Below are 24,691 nucleotides of genomic sequence, written 5' to 3'. Positions count from 1 at the left end.
GTTGTCTCATCTCTCACTGGCCTGTGGGCCACCATCCTTCATCGTCCAGCAGACCATGTCTCTGTCAGCATGCCATCCTTATCACCACAACTGGCAAGAACTGTGAAGGGTCTGAGACTTTACCCTACTTGCAGCCTAACAAGTTAAGTCTGGCGCAGCTTTGGGGGTGTGGCAGAAGACATGAGATTCCAGGGTCAGAAACAAAGGACTTCATCACTCAGGGCAACAGCCAAAGTCTCGTTTTGTTGTTCTGGTCCTCAGCCCCACTTCCCACAAGACAATGCAAAGAGCCGAGTGATGCCAGTGCATACGGAAGGTTGCAGTACAGGAGAGGAACCCTGCGCACAGGGAACCCAAATTTTTTCTAGTGCCCTTTGCTCCAGAAGAGGACATTCTCTATTTTGCAAGGCTCTGAGCAAACCTGCCGTTTTTCCTGGGATGGGACACTATCTCTTCTCTATATTCTCCACCATACAAACATCATTGAGAAATATTCCGGAGTAAAGGCAGTCATACCTACACTTGCAAGACATACAGAAACATAAGAGACCCATGGAGAATTAATAAACACCTCCTTATAAACAGAAAAGGTGGAATGATCTCCCCATTTGTTATTTGCTAACAAATAAAGCAGACACTTGAATCAGTTGGTGAGAATACACTTCCCTGATTTATTCATTACTTTGTTTTTACATAGTCATTATTTTGCTTGAGATAGTATGAATACAACTCAGACACAACCATATCCAACTACTTTTAACTACTTCAAAACTAAATAATTATCTCTCTCTCTTCCCTCACCATCCTTACCTAATAGGGTTGATATAGATTGACTCTTTAAAAATATTAAAAATTTATACTTTACTCATTACCTCCAGACTAGAAAATATTTCCCAAGTCTAGTCCTTAAAATTTAGGGCCAAAAATACTTACATTTTTTTGACCAGCCAGTGTCGCTCAGTGGTTGAGCATTGACCTATGAACCAGGAGGTCACGGTTCGATTCCCAGTCCCAGTGTGGAGCATGCAGGAGGCAGCCAATCAATGATTCTCTCTCATCATTGTTGTTTCTCTTTCTCTCTCTCTTCCTCCCTCTGCCTTCCTCTCGGAAATCAATAAAAATTGTTTTTTTTTTTAATTTAGGGCCAATACTTACATTTTTTAAAAATGGTAAAATTTATTCTGGAAAGCATATTAAAATATATGTCTAGCCCTGGCTGGCATTGCTCAGTGGTTAGAGCGTCAGCTGGAGCACTGAAGAGTCTCGGGTTTGATTCTTGGTGAAGGGCATGTAGCTGGGTTGCAGGTTTGATACTGGCCCTGGTCCAGGCATGTGCGCGAGGCAACTGATTGATGTGTCTCACTTGAATTGATGTTTCTCTCTCTTTCTCTCTCTTCCCCACTCCCCACTCCCTTCCACTCTCTCTGAAAATCAATGGAAAAAATATCCGCAGGTGAGGATTAACAAATAATAATAATATATCTAATTTTTTAAATTAGCAATACTTTTATGTTGAGAAACATGTTAAAATACTTATTGCTTATATGTCCACAGCAATCAATTCAGAATATAAATACTAGATCAATATTTAACCACAGAGGAAAAAACACATTGCCACTGCAGCTGATTTTTCTCTTTGAATTTAATGAGTTTACATCAAAAAATTAATAATTTTACATTTAAGGAATAAAAGTTTTTTTAAAAAAATAATACAAATAGTGAAAGAAAGGATTTTAACCAAGTTTACCTTTCTTTTTGATATAGCTTTTAACAATTCATCTCATCACATTTTATTGCAATGTTCAAATGCACTTGCAGCACCCATTACAATCAGAAATTAAACTTAAGGAAGTACATGTAAGTAATGACTCTCAGAGGAAACAGATTTATTGTCTATTAAAAACTCCATGATATATAAGCATTACACAATAATGCTACTTAACCGCCTGTTGTCACAAAAATTTTCTGGAAATGAGTCCACATAAGAATTAATGTTTAAAAGGTGAAATGTTCCTTATGTTTAACTTTAGCAAGATCTTATTTTTTCATTGTTAAGAAACATTTTAGTAGTTTTAAAGCAGAAGCTGTTAGAGTCTGGAGAGCTAAAACTATACTCCTGAGTTCAAACTTACAGATAAGTCTTTTGTAAATAGTTCTCAATAAAATATCCTCCCTCCCCACCCCCTGCCCCAGTTCTTACAAAACTTTGGTCAAGAGTAGAAATATATCCAGGCAGATGTATATGCCATACAATAGCAAGAACAGTAAAGCCCAACTAATGACTTTGGGTTTTAGAAATAGAAGGCAATTTAAAATGTACTCAAAGTTACATTAAGAAAAGCTTTCACAGAGTAATATTTAAAGTCACAAAGGTTAAGAAAATACTGATATCAAATTACAAATAACTACAATGTTAAAATAGACAAAAACTACTATACAAGAGCCTCTTTTAAAATTAAAAATAAAGAACACAACACATGAGTCAGGATTATCTTCCTGTTCTACTCATGAATTTTAGTCTTTATATTCATAAGGTTGGTCACGCTGACATCTAGTCGACTTTCTTCTGACATCTGATGAAGTCTCATTCCAACTTCAGAGGCTGGTTCTTCCCTAGGGAACCTCGCTTCCGGTCACCTCTTGGTCACTGTACAATTTCAAAGTAGTGCAATATGGCCATGATGTGCTGAGGCATGAAGACGTATCCTGTGTACAGCGCCATCCCCACGATGGAGACCAGCATGGAATCTGAGTTGTAGTTAAGAAAACTTACTGTTTTTCTGAATTTATTCAAAACTAAATCCCAACATTTTTTCAACAAATGTTTTATGTGGAAAAGCCATTCAATTGGTGTTTTCTCATATATATCAAGTATTTACAAAGAACTAATAACTGTAGCCACTAATGTTTACCACATTTTTAAAGCTCATTTTATCTTCGCCATCACCTTACAAGGTAATTACTATTACTCTCCCTTTTATACTTCAAAGCATCAGGCTGCTTCAAATTAACCCTAGAAACTGACACTGTTTAACCTAAGAAACAGAAATATATAAAAATAAAATTGTATTTAATCACTGTACAAGGCCTACCAACTTGAATAAGTTAATAAGAATGTATGATCCAAGACTTTTAGATTGAGACTGTGGCTAAAAGCATTGGCTTTGGAGCCAAAGCTAAAATCAATCATACACCAGTGACATAAATTGACAGCACCTGCTACTATTAAATATTTAGTATTATCACTAAACTTTGCAACAACATCAAATAAAAGTCATCTTGATAACCTAACCAATATATGCTCTCTACAGTGTTCCTTCCTTCTCATTCCAAAGGGAAGTGAAACTGTATAGATGCAAATCAACAAGGGTCCTGACAGAATACTGATGCAGTAAATAAAGAGCCTTTCCCTGCACAGTCACATGGCCATGCTAAGGGGAATGACAGCTTCTGAACTGGGACCGTGTTTTATTCATTCACTCATTCATATTCTCTCCCTCCCCCTCCCCATTCTATCTCATACCTTTCAGCTCTACATACTAGTGGTTCTATAATACTTTACATTCTTTGATAAGAAGATATGGTTTATATAAACAATATGCTTACTACCAACTAATATTTGTATAATAGTTTAGATGACAAACCTCTTTCACATGTTATCTTTCAGAGTTCCTGTGAAATATTTAGAGGCTGACCAAACACTGAGTGACTTGTCCAGGGCCATAAAGAAGCTGTCTTTGGAGCGGAGACCAAACAAGCTATCTGAATCAAATTCTAAAATCATTTCCCTCATCCAGCAAACATGGGTAAAAAGTCCCCCATAACCACTTTTTTAAGTTTCCTTTTTAGCCTCCCTTAATCGAGTTCTTTCTTAAACTACCACCTTCTATTTACCACTTAATTTCTTTTTTTATTTTTTTAAGTGCATGCATATGCGCTGCTTCGTATCACTCTCCGGTCACCAATGACCTCCTAGCAAATCCAATGGCTATCTGAATTGACTCTACTTTACTTTTCCCTCTTCAAAACTCTTCCACCCTGGTCTGAGATACTTCCTAGGACTCTCCTCCCATCTTTCTCACCACTTTCCTGTTTCACTGGCTCTTTCCCTGTATGTTCCTTTTGGGAATTTTGTGCTTTTCTCTCAAACACCCACTCCTTTCTCCTAGTATAGCAGCCATGCTTTTTGTGTAAGCCTAACCCTGCCCCACTTCCAGGGGTAAGTCCCAATAGATCTTAATCAATTAGTAAAGGCTTCTCTCTGTAATAATGCCTGCCCCCAAAACTGATCAACCAGCTCAAAGCTTAGGACTTCTGCCAGGAGTTCAGGAACGCAGATCCTCTCTCTCTCTCTCTCTCTCTCTCTCTCTCTCTCTCTCTCTCTCTCTCTCCCCCCCTCTCTCTCTTTCTCTCTCTCCCTCCCTCCCTTCCTAGAATATGCAATTTGCTGATGGACTCCTGGAATTACTGGTGTCACTCTGCCTCCATGAGGAAAGCAAAACTCAGAACAAAGCCGACTCATGAAGGTGGTGGAAGAAAAATAATCGCAGAAAAATGGAGCCAGAACCCTAATCAAACCACCCTGGAGCCCACCCTACTACTGGATTTTCTGATATAGAAGTCAATAAATTCCCTTCATTCTTAACCAGTCTGAGTTAGATTTTGTTACTTGCAGCTGAAAGCATTCTAAATGATAATAATGGAGTTCCCAATATTTCGTCTTTGGTCCTATACACTCTTATAACTTAAACAATCGCCTTCATGTTGTTGACCTGACCCCATCTTCCATACCACAGACAAATATTTCCTACAACTTACTGAACATTTCTATCTATGACATTCCATAAGGTACTTTGAATTCAATGAAGCCAAAACTGAACTTATTTTCTCCAAAACTACCTCTTCCTATGAGTCCTATTTTTTCAACTACTTGAAAATAGTTGATGTAATTATTTGAGATAAACTATTTGATATAACTATTGATTAACTATCTTCCTAGTCATCCAATCTACAAACTACTTTTCTTTTTGCTAGGATGATTTCTATATTCAATACATAACAGAGTGCTAGTGAGACAGGGCCCTGTGAAAGGAGAGACACAATTACATGCAGTCAAAAATTTAAAATCCTAGATCAGTATATTTAAAAATCTACCAAGTTCTGATGGAAATTTTGCATCAAGTACTTTAGGGTCAAATGACAAAGATATCTTCCAGAATTTGATTCTCCTGTAGCTCTTTGGAGGGTCCTGCTTGCCCCCATCTTCTTCCAGGTTGATTTTAGAGAACTGAGTTGCAAGCACTGTGATTCCAGGCTCCAGTTTCTCTGCAGGGATGGGGCTGAGGTCTAGAAGCGAACTTTGGGCTCAGAGATTGCACCAAATCCAGCAGAGCTGCCTCATACCAGGAGTCGTGTTGGAATGATGATGTGATTGAGCTTACAAGCTCCTTTTGGCTTTCTGTTGTCATAGGTGATGTAAACACATATTTTCTAACTCCTGTCATCGTCCCTCTTTAGGGTCGAGATATGTATAAGGCAGGCGTCCTCAAACTACGGCCCGCGGGCCACAAGCGGGTTTTTTTGCCGTTTTGTTTTTTCACTTCAAAATAAGATATGTGCAGTGTGCATAGGAATTTGTTCATAGTTTTTTTTTAACTATAGTCCGGCCCTCCAACAGTCTGAGGGACAGTGAACTGGCCCCCTGTTTAAAAAGTTTGAGGACCCCTGGTATAAAGTATATTTCTTTTGACATGTCCACACGGCATCATCTTCCATAGGTGAGTGAAACCCAACTGTCTTCTTCTCCCTCCTAGTCTCTCCACTGTTAGTGGACTCGTGGTGCTTTTTGATGGATGATGATGTCCCAATCACATGGTGACTTCAGCAAACTTGGTCCAGAGTCACTCCCATTCATATCCAAGTTGAGCTCTCGGGGCTCAGTAAGCTCTTTCATCAGCAATCAATTCTTTCAACTTAAACACAGCTTGAGTTCTTAACCAACTGTAGCCTAGGCGAGACTGATGAAGCTGCTGCTATTTTAGAAGCTTAGATGCTGAAGGCGCTCCTTTTTAATTTCCAGCTCCATTTTTTTAAGGGTAAGTTGCTGCCTTCTATCTTCTGATAGTTGCTTTTTGAAATCAGTTTCACTGGGCTGCAGTACCTCTTGGCCATGCATCAGAGATGCCCAGGAATGCCCACAATAATGGCATGATTCCAGGTGTGTCTTGGAATACTGAAGGGTCATGTCTGTAGAATGGCTAACATGAACATGATCTGCATTTTCAGAAAGATTACCAGCACAACACAGTCTAGACCAGCCGTCGCCAACCGGTGGTCCGCAGGCCACTGGTGGTCCGTGAGGTCCGAAAGGTTGGCGGCCGCTGGTCTAGACGGCGTAGGCGTAAGGTGCTGGCATTCCTTCATCTTCAGTGCCTCTGAAGGTGCTTTCCCTGTAGGGACTGCATCTGCTAGTCTTTTCCTTGGGGATCCATAATCACATGTTCTGGTTTCTGACGGCACCCTGTCTAGATCCTCTTTGGGATTTTGATGGGCTGATGGTTTCAAAGAATTATTCCTGAACTCCACAAGGGATTCAGTTTGCAGACTTAGGCCTTTGCTTGGTTTGGTAGGAGGTTTGTGGTTTGGCTACACTCAAGTAGGAACCATCCAGTTCCATGGATGAAGACGGGAGAGTGCTCTTCCTATTGAATAGCTATTGTCCCTGCATTTTAGCAGCCTCAAGTGCTGAGAGAGACATGGTGAGTTTCTCTTTTATTCTGATAGCTATTTCTGATAGAGGCTTAGGAGTTCTTGGCATTCTCTATACTGTAGCTGGGCCTTGTCTTGAGCCCCTGCCTCTTCAGGGGACCAAAACCTTCATGAGACAGAAAGGATGATGCCAAGGGCAGAGCCATGAGTCCAGTAGGGGAGAGCCTCAAAGCAAAGAGGATATTTCCAGGCACTGAAACCTAATAGAGCTTGTCAGATTGGATTTCAAAATCACCTGGAACTGGTAACTCCATTTTCCCTTCAATCTCCTCCCTTCTTGAATGAGAATTTCTAGAGCTTTTATCCAATGCCTGTCCCACCACTGTCTTTTGGGAACAGATAACTTGTTTCTTGAGTTTCACAAGTTCACAGAGCTACAAACTTATTTGATCCCTTCTCTCCACATTCAAATTATCTGACTTCTCAGTTCTTCCCAACCCCTACAAGGGACTTTATAGTTTAAGACCCCATCCTAATCAATGATAAATGATTGAGATATTTATCATTCCTTACTTAATCAAATAAAAGCTCCCATTTTAGGCCTTTAGACATGTTTCATGCCACTCTTTATTACAGTGATCCTTTTAAAATGCATTAGGCCCTAACTGGTTTGACTCAGTGGATAGAGCGTCGGCCTGTGGACTGAAGGGTCCCAGGTTTGATTCCGGGCAAGGGCATGTACCTTGGTTGCGGACACATCCCCAGTAAGGGGTGTGCAAGAGGCAGCTGATCGATGTTTCTCTTTCATCAACGTTTCTAACTCTCTATCCCTCTCCTTTCCTCTCTGTAAAAAATCAATAAAATATATTTTTAAAAATACATTTAAAATGCATTAGGTGCCAGGCTGGTGTGGCTCAGTGGTTGAGCATCAACCCATGAACCAAGAGGTCACTGGTTTGATTCCTGGTCAGGGTGCATGCCCAGGTTGCAGGCTCAATCCCCAATACAAGGCATCTGATCAGTGATGTTTCTATCTCTCTATCCCTCTCCCTTCCGCTCTCTCTAAAAATCAATAAAAACATATTTTTAATGTAAAAAAAAATGCATTAGGCTTCCCAATTGACCATAGGATAGCACTTGAAATTCTAAGCCAAGCTTCCAAGGACGTTTCCAATTTAATCCAAACTACCTGTCTTAGGTTGAAGTCCATAGAAGCAGACGGGAATTAAGAGACTGGGACAGGGATTCTTGTATAAGTTACTCTTGAGGGAGTTTTATCAGAAGGCGAGTGAGTAGAGCAGAACAGAGCAGGCTCAGGGGCTCAGTTCCCAAGGGTGCTCTAGAGCAGCGGTCACCAACCTTTGGGACCTCACAGAGCACCTGTGGTCCGCAGACCACTGGCTGGCAATCGCTGCTCTAGAGCATGAATTGTACCACATAGTTGGTGATGCTTTGAGGCAAGGGGTCTGACCTTTTGTATCCCTTTATCTGTCCATCACTGGCTGCAGGATGTGGGAAGGAAAATCCACCTGAGCAAGACAACTGCCTTGGCTGAGGGCAACAGTCTGGAGAAGGAGGCAGCTAAACGGCACTGGCAGTCAGCACTCAAAGGGGTTCGGGGATCAAGGTGGGGACCAAGAGCAGCACTACACTACTTTCCACTGTTCCACCCAACACTCAAATCATCCCAACAAACACCATCCTACTCGCAGCCCTATTACATGAGCCTCAGGAAACAGCATTCTTTACTTTCATATTGCTCTGCCTTTTACTAGTATTATCCTATCTAATAATAGACAAATATGCAAATTGACCATACCTCCGACACACCCACAAGCCACGCCCACCATCCAATCAGAGCGAGTATGCAAATTAACCCAAACCAAGATGGCTACAGCCACAGAGAGCAAGGTTTCCTAGGTAACAGAGGAAGCCAAGCTTTCCGCCTGCCCTTGCCAGGCCTAAGCCTCCACTCAAGCTACAAAGTTTCAATTATAGAAGGTAAACAAATTCAAACAAATGGCGGCAGGATGGAGCTTGAGAGAGCAGGCCAGGGTTGCCACCGGCAACAGGAGAAGCAAAGCTTTCCGCACACCCTGGCCGGGCCCACCCGCTTAAGGCAACAAAGTTTCAATTATAACCCCAACACAAATGGCTGCCTGCCTCGGAGGGAGCCCCAGGCTTGGCTCCGCTCCAGGCTACAAAGTTTCAATTGTAGAAGGAAAATAAATTCCAGATACCAGGGCCTCCACTTGGGTTGCCAGGGGGCGTGGCCGGCCTGCAAACCACCACAGGCCCCTCGCTCAGGCCGCCCCACACCCCAAGGGAACCCCCACCTGATCCGGGACGCCCTTCAGGGCAAACCAGCTGGCCCCCACCCCTGTACCAGGCCTCTATCCTATCTAATAAAAGAGTAATATGCAGATTGATCATCACTGCAACACACAATATAGCTGCCCCCATGTGGTCAAAGATCCTGCCCCCATGTGGACACAAGATGGCCACCACAAGATGGCCAGCAGGAGAGGGCAGTTGGGAGGCACCCGGCCTGCAAGGGAGGGCAGTTGAGAAGGACCAGGCCTGCAAGGGAGGGCAGTTGGAGGTGATCAACCCTGCAGGAGAGGGCAGTTAGTAGTGACCAGGCTGGCAGAGGAGGGAAGTTGGGGGCAAACAGGCTGGCAGCGGAGTGATTAGGGGGTGATCAGGCTGGCAGGCAGAAGCGGTTAGGGGCAATCAGGAAGGCAGGCAGGCAAGCAGTTGGGAGCCAGCAGTCCTGGATTGTGAGAGGGATGTCCGACTGCCCGTTTAGGCCCGATCCCGGTGGGACATCCCTCGAGGGGTCCCAGATTGGAGAGGGTACAGGCTGGGCTGAGGGACAACCCCCATCCGTGCACGAATTTCGTGCACCAGGCCTCTAGTGGTTTAATAACATACGAATAATAGTAGTAGCAGCAGCTCTCATTTGTGAAAGTCTAGTGTGTGCCCAGCAGTTAGACACTTCAGCATGCTCAAGTGACACTCCCAATCAGAGCAAACAGTGGAGCCAGTTCCGAACCAAGTCAGCTGATCACCAAAAATCTGTGTTCTTAACTAATCACTATACTATAATACAGCGATTTTCAACCTTTTTCATCTCATGGCACACATAAAATAATTACTAAAATTCTGCAGCACACCAAAAAATATGTGTCTTGCAAATCTGACAAAACATAGGTATAATTTTGATTCATTCACACTGGAAGCCAGCTATTGGTGTGTTGGCTATTGTCATTTTGTTATCCGGCAATCTACAGGAAAGAGGTATAGCACCCCTAACTGAACAGTCAGGTATTGCATGTTTTAGAAATTCTTACAGCACATCAGTTGAAAATCACTGCTAAAATACCTCCCTACATGTGAAGAGTCCTGGTCCTCCTAGTAAAACCTAATCCTTCTTAGAGCTCAGCTAGTTACCTCCTCTTACACAAGGCCTTCCCTAGCACTCACAGTTTTCTCATTCTCACCCTAACCTCCTGGCAGAATTAATTACTCCCTAATGCTCATATAAAACTGCTCGTATCACTTGACATGACCTACTTATAGATGTACTTATCTCATCCAGATTATCAACTCCTTGAACACAGGAACAATGTCTTAGTTTTGTATCTCCTAACATAACACATACTCAATAAATATTTGATGAATAAAGGATGGTTTGAGAAACAGTATTTGACTCTAGAGTCCCTGTGGGTCTTCCTACATATTCCACATATTATGTGACTGACAAACTTTATAGCGACTACAAAGGAGAAAAGCAAAATCCATTTCTAGGCAATACTATATTTTCAAATTGCTTTTTGGTTTTTTACAGCTTTTATGTAAGTCTTATAAAAGTATACACCAAGCAAATGAAATGATATAGTAATAATCTTCAGGTCATTGGCTCAAATTCAATTCAAATAAGAAGTGATTACTGAAAACAGCTATTTGATTGATTATATCATGTACTCTTTATGGCACTGTAATTCTCCAATTTAGTATGGAGAATATATCAGTTAAGGAACATGCAATTAACAGAGATTACTCCCATATAAGACAAGAATCTGAATATTAAACTCAATTTTGTGAACACGAAATTATCTAACTTTTAAATTTTTATGTGCATACAAAAAATCACGATGTTTTCCTAAGTGAAACAAGAACTTATCAAAACCTAAAGATTTTTTTGCCTGATTAAGAGATACTAGAGATTGTAACTTTACATAGCATTATGTTGTGATGCATACATGTGGAATAAAGGTAATAAGAAATAAATTAACTGTATATGCTAAATTCAGGACAGTGGTTACTTGGTGGAGTGAAAGGGGGAGAAGAAGGGAGAAGCAACTGAAAAGGGGCATTAAGGGGGCTTCAAAAATACTAGTAATGCTTTTCTCACTTAGCTGGTAGTACATGCACATTCAATATATTATATTTTGTGGGGGTTTCATGTGTCAAAATAGTCAGTAATCTCTTTTTTAATAAATAAGAACTGTAAAGGAAAATGGAACCAAAAATGGTACTAAACTAAAATCTGTTTTGTGTGAAAGAACTTCCTCCTTTACAAAACTGGGGTTAGGCATCACCAGATCTAATTTGTTACCAGGAAATAAAAAGAGTCTTAGGTCCCAGATATAAAATAAACAATTCTCAATTCAGACCAAGTTAAACAGAAAATTATCAAAAAGTCACCTGGACCTAGATGCAAATGCCAATTTATAAGTGGCTCAAAAAAATATAAAACTTAACCTTACCTTTTACCCAGAGCCACTTGCTAAGTTTAACTTTTATCCTGTGTCCCCCACAAAAACATTTCTATAGTCTGATCCCATCTCTCCTCATTATTTCCAGAATCACGATAATTAAATAAGCTTCTAAAAGTAAGTTTTCTATGCAATTAAATTTCAAAATTATTCCCTAAAATTATCTTAAAGCTCTCAAAAATAAGAGAGTATTTTAAACTGACTTAACTATACAGTGACATTCACTCTAAGTGAACAAGTAGACAACAGAACCATGAGGAACTTCTATTAGCCTTAAAAGGAATGCAGAAAGAAGGCACCTTCTATGAGTAGCTTTCTGCAAATGCAATTTAAGCAACGTAGTGAAAATAGTTCCATTACACTGAGTTGCATATTCCCTGAGATTATGCTTGGCACCATTTAAAATGGCAGTTTTGTTGACATGCTTAGGCACTGGTTCTATTGTGACATTTGCAAGGTTAGGGAACATGTGCTGTTCGCCTCCTAAGAAGTATTCTCACAAATAGAGCTAAACACACAATTTAAAGTGTACCAGCTATCTGGTACTTGAATGGATTTCTCAATCCATCGCATTCTTTAACACGCCTCGCAATGTTTTAAGTATCCTTGACACACACATACAAGAAACGGATACTGGAAACACCAAGGCACTAGGCTTGAGTTGTGACTCTGCCAATCCTGCATGTGCCAAAAACGCTCCATCACCGGTCTCCTTATCTGTAAAATGGAGTTGATGTGAGAATTTGGAATCAAATCTGTTCTGCAACAAAAGGCAATACAATGCTTATTAAAACTATTATTTGCCCTAACCGGTTTGGCTCAGTGGATAAAGTGTCGGCCTGCGGACTGAAGGGTCCCAGGTTCGATTCCGGTCAAGGGCATGTACCTTGGTTGCGGGCACATCCCCAGTGGGGGGTGTGCAGGAGGCAGCTGATCAATGTTTCTCTCTCATTGATGTTTCTAACTCTCTATCCCTCTCCCTTCCTCTCTGTAAAAAAATCAATAATATATTTTTTAAAAAACAACTATTATTTGAGGGGGTGGACATTTAACATCATGATTCAAACCAATGTGTGAGAACTGCCCAACGTAATTTATGATTACTTTATAGTACAAGCCTGGGACATCACAACCACTCTGGGCCCGAGCTTCCCCATGAAATGAGGCTGCTGCCTGCATTAACACTTTAGGATCCCACCTGCCTGGAGAGGGCATTTAGACACCAACTCTCAATCATCTTTCACATACTTTTGTCTCACCACCGAAAATAGAAAAATAATCAATGTTATCTACCACACATACATTGGAAAGTGATACACAAAATGACAGAGGAATCCTTCTATTTGTCAAGTTCTTGTTTTTCATATAAGTATCAGTAGCTGTACACAAATTAATCAGATCTATATTCTAGAGGGGGCTACATGATTCAAGAAATATACAATAAAGTTAGAGAAACCTAGATTAAAACAAAGACCGCAACAACTAAAAAACAGACTTCTGTTTTGTGTGTTTATAACTGTCTCTATCAATGAATTTTAAGTTCTTGAGAGGAAAAGCACCTCAGCTCAGCCATCCTTGGCTTCTTCCTGCAGTGCACTGCTGGGTAAAGCAGGCACTGCATAAAACACTCCAGAACTGAGCAGATAATGTGCCAGGATATGTGCAGGTGCTGAAGATAAGTTTGTTCAAGAGCTGAATGAACAATCAGAGAGAGGTTATTTATAACCTGGACATAACATAAATATTTGTTTTATGGGTTCAATGGATTTAAAAGCAAATGGAAACCATTTATCTGCATGTTGTTTGCTGTTTCTTTAACAGGGCTCCCCAACTAATCAGGAGCTGATAAGTTTCCAGATAGGAAAATATGAAGATTTTTTGCCCATCAAGGGTCTTCTCCAACACTTTCATGCAACAACAATAAAAAATTTTAAAAAAAAATTTAAAAAGAGGAAATGTTTTAAAAATAAGTACAGTAATCAGAAGCAAGACCACAGTAACTAACATTTCCTGTCCCAAACAGTAACTCTGCCTTATCACTGCCTATTTGAGTCACAAGACTTTGGAGAAATCAAAAGTAGTTTCTCAGTGGGAAAAGGCCAGGGACCTTTGTTCCAATGGGTATGATTTATTTCTTCACTAATCTAAATAACTTCAAACCTTTAAGTCTCTGATTGCACTAGTCACATCAAAAAACATATCTAGCCCTGGCCAGTGTGGCTCAGTTGGTTGAGCATCCACAAAAACATAACGAGGCCGGGCCAGCATGGCTCCATGGTTGAGCGTCGACCCAGGAACCAGGAGGTCGCTGGTTCGATTCCCGGTCAGGGCACATGTCCGGGTTGTGTGCTCCATCCCCAGTAGGGGGTGTGCAGGAGGCAGCCCATCCATGATTCTCTCTCATCATGGATGTTTCTCTCCCTCTTCCTCTCCCTTCCTCTCTGAAATCAATAAAAATATATTTTTTAAAAAAACGTAATGAGGATGAAGGTTCACCAAACAAGCTCTACACACTGGTTACCTGTCACCACTTTGAAAATTCTTCACATAATCAATGTAGATGACAACTAACCACTAATTGACAGATCTATATATATAAAAGCCAAAGAGACTGAACGACCGGACAACCAGATGACCGGCCGGTAGCTATGGTGCGCACTGACCACCGGGGGCAGACGCTCAATGCAGGAGCTGTCCCCTGGTGGTCAGTGCGCTCCCAGCGGGAGTGCTGCTCACCTGACAGACAGGCGCCAGATGCTGGGCTGAGCGCAGCTGCGACCCACCTCTGCGGCAGCACTACCGAGCGGCAGTGGCAGGCGCAGTGGGGCCGGGATCAGGTTCCTCCCTGACCGCCTGCCACTTCGCACACTACTACAGCCAGGCCTGCGGGGATCAGGCTGAAATCAGCAGTCCGACATCCCACGAGGGGTCCCAGATTGCGAGAAGGTGCAGGCCAGGCTGAGGGACCCCACTGGTGCACGAATCCATGCACCGGGCCTCTAGTAAAGTTATAAAACTAAAAACAAGTGAGATAGGAGTTCCACTGTTAACAGATTATTTGAACAGAAAAATGGCACTGAGCTTTTTGTGACAGAAATTAAGGCTGATTTTGCCCTCACTGGGTGGTTGTTAGTTGGAGCATCGTTCTATACACCAAAAAGGTTGCAGGTTCAATGCCCGGTTAGGGCACATACCTAAGTTGTGGGTTTGATCCCCAGTCAACAACTGATTGATGTTTCTCTTTCCCACATGGATATTTCTTTCTCTCTCTCTCTCTCTCTCTCTCTCTCTCTCTCTCTCTCTCTCTCCTTCTCTATAAAAATCACTAAACATATCCTCAGGTGAGGATAAAAAAAAAAGAAGAAATTAAGGCTGATTTTGCCTACTTGGCTTCACAATGAGGACTGGCTTTACCAATTAGGTTATATGATAAACATTTTCTATGAATTGTATAAAAAATTATACTTTTAAGGTTTAAAAAAAAATACATAGCAATACAATACATGTATGAAAAGCAAGGAATTAAATCCTTTTGTAACAGCCTAAGTTTATTGTGAAAGACTTCAGATGTTCCCCTGGCTGATGTGCTCAGTGGTTAGAGCACCAGCCCGTGCACCGAAGAGTTGTGGATTTGATTCCCAACCAAGGGCGGCTGGGCTGCCGGTTCGATCACCAGTCCTGGTCAGGGCATGTGAAGGAGGATACCAATCTCTCTCTCTCTCTCTCTCTCTCTCTCTCTCTCTCTCTCTCTCTTTCTCCAACCCCTCCCTCCCTTCTCTAAAAAAATGAATAGAAAGAATATCCTTGCCAAAACCGGTTTGGCTCAGTGGATAGAGCGTCGGCCTACGGACTCAAGGGTCCCAGGTTCGATTCCGGTCAAGGGCATGTACCTTGGTTGCAGGCACATCCCCAGTAGGGGCTGTGCAAGAGGCAGCTGATCGATGTTTCTCTCTCTATCCCTCTCTCTTCCTCTCTGTAAAAAATCAATAAAATATATTTAAAAAAAAAAAAAAAGAATATCCTTGGGTGAGGATTAACGAAAAAATTAAAAATAAAGATTTCAGATGTTAGCTACGTGAGTGAGAGGATACACAATACATGCTTTTAGGGGCCACATAAAAAGTCTGAACACCACTGGGCTGGAGGATTAATTTACCAGTTACAATTATTCCTACCGCTGTTTTCCCCATTTAATCCTCCCTGGTAATGGAAAGCTGCATTCATTTCTACAAAAGGGAGTGGCAACTAAAATAAATAAATAAGGAAATAAATTAAATAAGGAAATGGCATAAAATACAAACAAAATACTAAGATTGTTGAGAAATTCATTTCCTTTGTTTTTTTGTTTTGTTTTTGTTTATTTTCTTTATTAAGGTATTATATACGTGTCCTTACCCCTTATTGCCCCCCCACCCCACCAACCCGCTCATGCCCTCACCCCCCCTCCCCCCCCCCCCCCCCCGTGCCTGAGTCCATTGGTTACGCTTATATGAAGAAATTCATTTTCTATGTAAGTTTGAAGGCAGTGCAAAATGTCCAGGTTATTTCAAGGTTATTCTGAAATCACATATTGTTTGAAAATACCTTGAGAAAACCTTTCTAAAAGGCATTATTTACTAAGAACATTTTTCTACACGTAACCCTCTCTGATATTAAGCATTTTACCTAATCATCAAATCACATGCTGATTTTTACTGGAAGTCTATTTAGGGTTTCAGGTGATTCTATATGTACATTTTCTTTTTTTGTACTTGAGTTTATTCTTCATTTAACTTTTAAAACACTAATATAGCTAACTATTAAAACAAAAACAACAGCAAATAATGAGCATATTATGATTACAGTCCTTCACTCATTCACAACTGTACCTAAAATGCCAAGAGTTTATTCCGTGGCCCCATCAAGAGGTCTGACACTCAACACCATCCCCAGGTTGATGTTCACCCTCACATGCTTCTCCATTTCATCAGTCTCTTCTACTTCCCTCCTTGCGGATAGTTTTTCCAGCAAAGAGGGTTTATCAGGAGGGAGAAAGCCATTCTCGGGAAAGTTTACCTTAAATCTGATGACTAGGCGACCCTTTCTTATGGTTTTCGCTGAACTGCCGTGCCTTCATTTAGCACATTTGGTATCTCCATGCTTGACAACCTGACCCGGATGAGAGGTGACGACTAGGTTCGGATGTCAGGAGTAGATACTGACAATGCTTCAACCAGCTGTACGTCCGTACACATGAAAGGTCTTCTCATCGTAAAAACAGCCTACTCCTCTCCCCGCATGTTCACTCAGCCCAGCACTACCTGCCTCGTAATGGCCTTCATGTACGCCAGGCGGGCTCTGGGCTCAGGGACTCTGTACTGGCTCTACCCTCGGCCAGCTATGCTCTTCCCTCAGATCCTACCCAGCGAACGCCCTCACCTCCTTTGTTTTTACTCAAAATATTCCTTCTCAATTAAGCCTCTCCTAGTATCCTGTTTAAAAACAGCAACGCCGCCCTAACCGGTTTGGCTCAGTGGATAGAGCGTCGGCCTGCGGACTGAAGGGTCCCAGGTTCCATTCCGGTCAAGGGCATGTACCTTGGTTGTGGGCACATCCCCAGTGGGGGGTGTGCAGGAGGCAGCTGATCGATGTTTTTCTCTCATCGATGTTTCTAACTCTCTATCCCTCTCCCTTCCTCTCTGTAAAAAATCAATAAAATATATTTTTTTAAAAAACAGCAACTCCATCCCATCGGAGTATTTCTTATCCCCATGACCTACTTTTCTTTTCTCTATAATGCTTACCACCTAACATACTACATCACTCACTCACTATAAAAGTTCCAAGAGGACAGAGATGTGTGTCTCATTTTCTTACAGATGTATCACAAGCACCCAGGCCAACATCGGGCACAAGGTATTCAGAGAAGAAGTGTGCTGAATTAATAAATGGCCCCAACCTGCTTTTTCCATTTTACTTCCGACCTATTCTGCCTTAATCCTGCTCCAGCCTGTCCGCCTGATGTACTCCCCGTCCCAGCCCACCTCTGTACCCCAGTCCACACCTTCCTCCAGGCTGCGAAAAACAACACTCCAAAACTCCCCCTGGAAGTGCTCCGCACCCCAGTCCACCAGGCCCTTCCTGCCCTGCACCCAGCACACTGACGCCCGGCTCCCTGAGCTAAAGTCACATGGGGCATCATTCTGAGAACATGTGGGAATTTGAATTTTTCCTGAAACGTGGCTCTCATTTCCTTGAAGGAAGAAATGAAGTCCTTCTTCTTGGAAACTTACTAAAAATCTCAGTACATTTAAAAATGAGAAAAAAAGAATGAGAAAAAACAGTTCCTAGGTTTTTGGGTGTGGTTTTTTGTGTGTGTGTGTGTGTGTGTGTTTTTTTTCATTCAAAATGAAAAGAACTTTAAGTTTCATGGAGAAAATAAGTGTATATTCTGATATCTTACTTTCCTGTTTTATTAAACATTAAAATGTCTGTGAGGAAACTTACTGGGTTTGAGTGACTCTACTCAAAACCTGAGGCACTTTATCGCCCAAGCTCTCACTCCAGCACCTACGGGGCCCTACAGGACCTGGCCTCGCCTCCTGCTACTCACACGCCCTTCACTCTGCCCAGCCACCGTGGCCCCTCGGCATCCCTGAAACATGCTGGTGCCTTGAGTTTGTACTTCCGTTCCTTCTGCCTGCAATACTCATGGCCCCGAATTCTTGCTCTGCTTACATCTTTGTAGATGCCCCCTCGCTGACCACTGTGGGTAAAGCTGAAGAACACACCCTCTTCCTTACTTCCTAGCCTCTTCTGTTTTCTTTTTCTCCATCACAGCTTTAACGATCTAATCATCGGCATTTTTCACTTATTTATCTAGTGGCATTAGAATAAATATTTTTATCTGTTTTACTCACAGTTATAGTCCCACTATCTAGAATAGTATCTGGCAATTAGAAGGTGCAATAATACGTTTGGAACACAGAATTCAGCAAACATATACCTTTTACAAGTGAATAGACAGAGCAATGCAAATTTTTTAACATCTCCAAAAAAAAATCAAGGAAGTTCTTCCAATCACAGCATTTTCTACTTCTTTAAACTTGAATTCTCCCCCAAGAACTGAATTCTGTTCATCAGAAATAGCCAAGCTTCAAAGCTACTCTAAAAGTGGTTTAAAATCAGGTCTCTTTTACCATTGCTAAATATTTATACAATTGCTTTGAAGTGACACATCAATATATAAACAAATGTTTCTCAAGCACTATTTGTGTGCCCAGCTCTGTGGTTTAAAAGTCTGTCCTTGAAGAAACAAGGCCTGTTTTTCAGAGAGAAACTAATTCCTAGCATAACCCCAAAACTGCCCATATTTTGCTTAAAATAAATGGAAGTGTAAAATGCCATCTATAATAATAAAAGCATAATATGCTAATTAGACCAGACAGCCAAACGACCTGCCGGACAAAGCCACAGTGGTGGGGGCAGAGGCGATCAGGCAGGCAGGCAAGCAGTTAGGGGCAATAAGGCAGGCAGGCAGAGTGGTTAGGGGCGATCAGGAGAGCAGTTAGGGCGATCAGGCAGGCAAGCAAACGGTTAGGAGCCAGCGGTCCCAGATTGCAAAAGGGATGTCCAACTGCTGGGATCGGGCCTAAACCGGCAGTCGGACATTGCAAGAGGGTGCAGGCCGGACTGAGGGACACCTCACCGTGCACGAATTTCGTGCACCGGCCTCTAGTGAAAACATAAGAAGCTGTAAAGAGATGACAAATATAACCCAGTAATTACAGACTAAAACTTTGTTTTTTTTATTAAAACAACAAGGCTAAAATGACTTTTACTTGTGCTTCAAACTTTTTAAGAAGGTATTTTTATTTTTTCCACCTGCCCTCAACAGGATGGTTACAATATTATTCAATGAGGCACTACAGGGAGTGTCTCACTGGTTACAAAACCTGTCTGGGTTACAAAACCTGGTCTTTTCCTTTGCACTAATGGCTGCCAAAAGGGAAAGGTTTTGAAACATGTCAAAAACTTCCCCTCTGAGATGGATTCATTGTAATACCACTTAGCACTTACATGATTCATCTTACAGTTACCTTGTTTTATGCAAGTATCAGGTTCCATTTTTGTAAGATAGAAACCATGTATGTGCATAAAGTAAATATTGGTTGGTTGACAAAACAAAAGCTAATTATCACTTCAAATGTGGTATCAGAAGACACGTATAAAATTTAGGATGCAGGTCCTAGCATAGAAGGATTTACAAAACAAATTTATAAATGTCATTGTTTCAAGAACTATTTACAATGTGTCTGACTTGACAGATACATTTCCTTAAAATATTTTATTTTTTAATTACAATTTTCTTACTTAGAAAACTTCAAAAACCCTCATATTCAATTGAGACTGACCTTTCAATTTACAACAGGTATTAATTCACGTCTAGCTATTTGCTTTGGGAAGAAATAGAGAAAAGCAAACTCACATGTTCAAGGGTGCCCCTAAAAAGTATGCAGAAATAGTTATAGCTATGTTTTCCCTAAAATAAGGGCAACTTCAAATTATTAAATGAGTTACAACAGTGTAATGTAAGCTAATGCATTTACTTTCTTCTAGATTCTTCCTCCGTCCAAGACTCCTAACTCAGAGGCCATTTTTCAGACAGCCAGACAAATTTCTCTTACACTAAATCTTAGGTAAGATTTAGGTTTCTAGTAGTGATAATTGTGTTCAATGTACTTTTGAAGAATGTCTCTTTCCCAAACCATGTAACTGGCCACAAAATAGTTCCGAGTGAGGCTTACTAATTATTAATGAATTTATGAAATTCCAAATACTTCACAGTAATTAAGGCTCCCCATTAAGTAAGGGGTTGGGGAGGATGAGGAATTCAGCTTTCTCATTCAGTTCTTTCCTCCAAGCTAAAATGACGATTTAACCTCAAATTGACGTTCTAAACTATAAAGTAAGTAAATGTCTGACTTCAAAAAAATTCTAGAAGTTGAATTGACATAGTATAAATACAACAACTAACAGTAATTTAAGATTGGCTTACGTCAAAGAATTGCATTTCTACCCTAAGTTAATTTTAAAATGTGAATTTGGAAATAAGCTTTTTAAAAAAAAAAAAATCTTAGGTTTAAAACCATAGGATTCTACAGTACCTGATGCTAGCTGGTTGTAGTTCTTAGCAGTACTTTAAAAATTGAAATCTCTTGGTCACTTAATCCAATGAGAAGTCAAAAGCTTCAAAGGCAAAAATCTAAAGAGGCACTACACTTCATTTCATGATTTATTTCTCCATCCCAAAGAAAGCCATCACCTAGGTATTTATGGGACACTATTACTACTGCAACATGATACAGAAAAGCCATAACACCATTGATGCTGTAGCATTTATCCACATGCCAACAAAAGCTTTTAAGTGTAAAATCTATACAGTAGTCCCCCAATATCCAGGAGATACATTCCAAGACCCCCAGTGGATCTCTGAATCTGCAGATAGTACCCAACCCTACATATATTGTTTTTTCCTATACATACATAACTATGATAAAGTTTAAGTTAGACACAGTGACAGATTAATGACAATTAATATAATATAGAATTATAACAATGTCCTGTAATAAGTTATATAAATCTCTCTCTCGCTCTCTCATAACCAAAATGGCTACATGGCTACTAAGTAGCAGGTAGTATATACACTACACATATGCTGGACACAGGTATGAATTCACATCTCAGGCTGAAAGCAAGATTTCATCACAGCGTGCAATTTAAAATTTATGAATTCTTTATTTCTGAAAATTTCAACTTAGCATTTTTAAGCCATAGTCCAGTAGACTCTGTAGTGGGCTCTACATTCAACTTCTGAGTTAAAGAGTTTCAGTTCAGTACAACATTGTTTAAACTCACTTTTAAATGAGTTTGTGTTCAGAAGTATGTTTCTATATTTTAGAAACACCTCATGAGCTCTAACCTATAAATTTAGAGTGAGACTAAACTGCAGCTATAAATAAATGGTTCAGTAAATCAGAGAATATTTTACTTTCAGACATTAAATCCAAAATATGCATTCCGGTTCTGAAATTCCAGGTTTGGAAATGCCAACAGCAATCTATATGTATAAAAGCCCAGCAACCAGAACAGTAGAATGACCAGTTGCTATAACGCGCACTGCGGCAGCCGACCAGGCCCCAATTGGCCCCCCCAACTGCCCGCGGCTCCTCCCCCGGCTGGCCAACCTCCCACAGCCCCTCCTGCCAGCCAGCTCCCCACCCACCCACCCACCCACCCAATAGGCCTCGATTGCCAGCCAGGCTGAGGGATCCCACCCGTGCACGAATTCGTACACTGGGCCTCCAGTAAAAAATAAATTTCCTTGTAAGCAGCTAAGCTTCCTCAAAAGTGTTGAAACAAAGACTCAGCTTTCAGTACAATCTTATGTTAGTTCATACAAATAAACACACTTATTAAGGCTTGGAATGAAATTACCTCAGTCACTTCGCCAGAATGCAACTGTGCATTTGCAAAGTTGTTCTGAAGCTGCTCCAAACTAAAGCACATGGAGAAGGAGAGACCCTGTGCGAAGTAAGCATATTGTGTAAAATGCTTGTTTCATATTGGCCCCCAAGTTTTAAAATGTTACATCTCATGGTTATTTCTTCTGCAAGAATAATATCAAGGGATGTCAACATAGACAAATGGAGAGACCAATGTCATGGACTTTAGGGACCCTATCTTCAGAAGCTTGAGTTACTAATTGAGGTTGCTAGGAAAGTAAGATGAGTTGAGATTCAGGCAAAGTGCTTAGCACAATTGCTCGGCTCCGAGTAAACATTCAATAACAATTAACAAATATGCATTAGCATTCTGCTAAAGCAGTCTGCAACTAACCACAAATTCCTTTTCAGGCCCTACTTCTACGGACTGTGCAAATAGCAAACGAAAGCATAAAACACACCTTTTAAACTACCCATCTTGAAGGCCAAGAAGGCACAATGACGAACTGCTTTCAAAAATCTGTATTGAGCTGCCAGGAGCACAAATTCACAACCTGACTAAAAAGCTGGAAAACTGGTTAGCGTTCTAATTAGGATCGGTGCCAGTTAAATCAGGGACAGTTAAAGGTCAAAGGCGTCCAAGCCCGGAGCGGATTTTCTCCACGTACACGGCCGCTGCCTCCCACAGGAACAGGGGACTGACCCAAAGGCAGGTTAGCCATCGCCCGAGGGGATTTCTTCCAGCAATAAAGACGCTTCCATCTTGGGTCCAGGGACTCACCGGCGGCCTCGGATCTCAAGAGCTCTCGCCCTCCCACCCACGCCCCAACCGGGAGCGCCGCCCTCGGCCCCGGGACCTCCGCCCCGCGCGCCCGCGGTGAAGAGACCAGTCCGTGCACGCGGCTCGCGCGCTCGGGACCACCTCTCCGCCCTCGGCTCCCCCCACCTCCAGGCCCTGGGCCTGGAAGGGTGCCGCCCGGGTCCCCGTGCTCCCGCCCCGGCCCCCGCACCCGCGGCCCGGGCAGGATACTGAACACAGTCCGCTCCCAGGGCTCCAGCATGTAGAGCGCCGTCACCAGCAGGTATTGGTAGTAGAACCAGGACATCTGCTTCCAGGCCCGCGCCAACGCCATCCCCGCAGTGTGGCTCCTGCGCTGCAATCCCACGTCCGTCTGTCCCGCAGGCCTCGGGTTCGTGTCCTAAAGCCCGGGCCTGGAGGCCCGCCCGCTCACCATCCCGCGCCCATTGGCCTGCGCCGCCCGCGCGTCACCCGTGGGCACGCCCAGCCCCGCGCGCGCCCGGGTAGCCGACCGCGCGCCCCGCCTGGCCAGCGATCATTGGCCGGGCGGCCCGGGGCAGCCCTGCGTCCTGCCCGCCCCGCCCCGCTTCCCCTTCCCCTTCCCGGGGCCGCGCCCGCGCCAGCCGGAGGACTGTCCCCGCGAGAGCGCCCGGCCCGCCCCGCCCCGCCTCGGCGAGCTGTGGGTAGGCGGGGCGTGAGTGCAGTCCGGGGTCCACCCAGTCCTGCCCCAAAAAACGCTCTCCTAGAAAGTATTTGTGGAATATCGGACATGCCTCAGGCATCCTACTGGGAAGAGAATTACTGGGTGAACTGGAACGCGTTAGGTTCCTATCTTCCCGCATTTTACGATCTAGCGGGGGAGGCAGGTACTAAGGACACAAATGCAAGTAAAGCTGGGATTGCAGAGGGAGAGAAATCGGTGCTCAGTGAGGGTGGGGAGGCGAATGTCACCCAGTCACGAAGGTCAGGAAAGGCATCTCTGAACTGATGCACACCTTGCCTCCTTCCTCTCCTGCGCCCTCCTCGGCGTGCGCCCGCTCAGGCGCGATACATAAAAACACACCCACATACACCAACATACCAATGCACTCCTTAACCTAAAGACAAAATAAATTATCCTAAATATGTCTATCTGCCCACCTCTCCTAGTGGCTATAGGTATCATGTAGGTCAGGTCTGGAGAAGAATGCTGGTCTGGCGGGTTCTGCAGATGACAGGCTGCCTATCTGTCTGTGGGCTGAAAATGCCTGGAGATGCATTTTTGAGTGTTCAGCTTTTCCCACTGGCAAATAGGCCAGCAACATTGCACTCAACTTCAGGAATGGGATGCATGGTTAGCATGTGAAATGACATAACTAAATGGCCTGCTGTTTAAATGTTAAAAGGTTCTAGGTTAAATAGCCTAAACTTTAAAACTATCATGGTTGATAATGTTTTATTTATTCATTTAGAAATATCAAGCACTGTACATTGTACATTGCTAAATAATGGGGTTGAACCTTAGTCGGTTTGGCTCAGTGTATAGAGCGTTGGCCTTCGGACCAAAGGGTCCTGAGTTCGATTCCCATCAAGGGCACATACCTGGGTTGTGTAGGGCCTGTTCAGGAGGCAACCAATTGATGTGTTTCTCTCACATGTATCTCTCACATCGATGTTTCTCTCTGTCTTTTCCTCTCTTCCACGCTTTCTAAAAGATCAATTGGAAAAATATCCTCGGATGAGGATTAAAAAATTAAAACAAAAAGAAATACAACAGGGTTGGAAAGCCAGATAGACTAAGATCTGCCTTCATAAAGTACTCGGTCTACTAGGAAAGAGAGGCAAGTTATCTAATTACAGTGAGATGTGGTAAAGGGTATTTTTATGTTATATGCAGGATGCCACAATAGCCCAGAGAAAATCAGATTGGGATTGTAAAA

At 42.4% G+C, this 24,691-nt stretch overlaps 1 protein-coding gene and 1 pseudogene across 2 annotated transcripts; both read right to left on the bottom strand.

Annotated features, from left to right (window-relative positions):
• Window positions 1–1,624: 1,624 nt before the first annotated feature.
• Window positions 1,625–23,162, bottom strand: SPTSSA (serine palmitoyltransferase small subunit A). Its single transcript, XM_079769536.1, has 2 exons — window positions 23,004–23,162; window positions 1,625–2,748 (listed from the first exon to the last, which is right to left on the bottom strand). The coding sequence occupies exons 1-2, from the start codon at window positions 23,104–23,106 to the stop codon at window positions 2,645–2,647; spliced, it is 207 nt and encodes a 68-aa protein (XP_079625662.1). The 5' UTR covers window positions 23,107–23,162; the 3' UTR covers window positions 1,625–2,644.
• LOC307097536 (protein hinderin-like) lies at window positions 5,129–22,695 on the bottom strand (annotated as a pseudogene). Its single transcript has 3 exons — window positions 22,642–22,695; window positions 5,751–6,385; window positions 5,129–5,346 (listed from the first exon to the last, which is right to left on the bottom strand). The product of its transcript is annotated as a protein hinderin-like (transcript).
• Window positions 23,163–24,691: the final 1,529 nt, after the last annotated feature.

Source organism: Cnephaeus nilssonii, assembly GCF_951640355.1.
Source record: "Cnephaeus nilssonii genome assembly, chromosome: 4".
Lineage (NCBI taxonomy): Eukaryota > Metazoa > Chordata > Mammalia > Chiroptera > Vespertilionidae > Cnephaeus > Cnephaeus nilssonii.
Note: the sequence above shows the minus strand (reverse complement) of the source record. Positions and strands in the feature narration are given on the sequence as shown.

Coding starts and splice junctions, on each gene's coding strand:
- SPTSSA (XM_079769536.1), bottom strand. CDS start 23,106: ATGGCGTTGGCGCGGGCCTGGAAGCAGATGTCCTGGTTCTACTACCAA. Junction 2,749..23,003: donor CTGGGAGCGGACTGTGTTCA/GTATCCTGCCCG, acceptor ACTACAACTCAG/ATTCCATGCTGGTCTCCATC.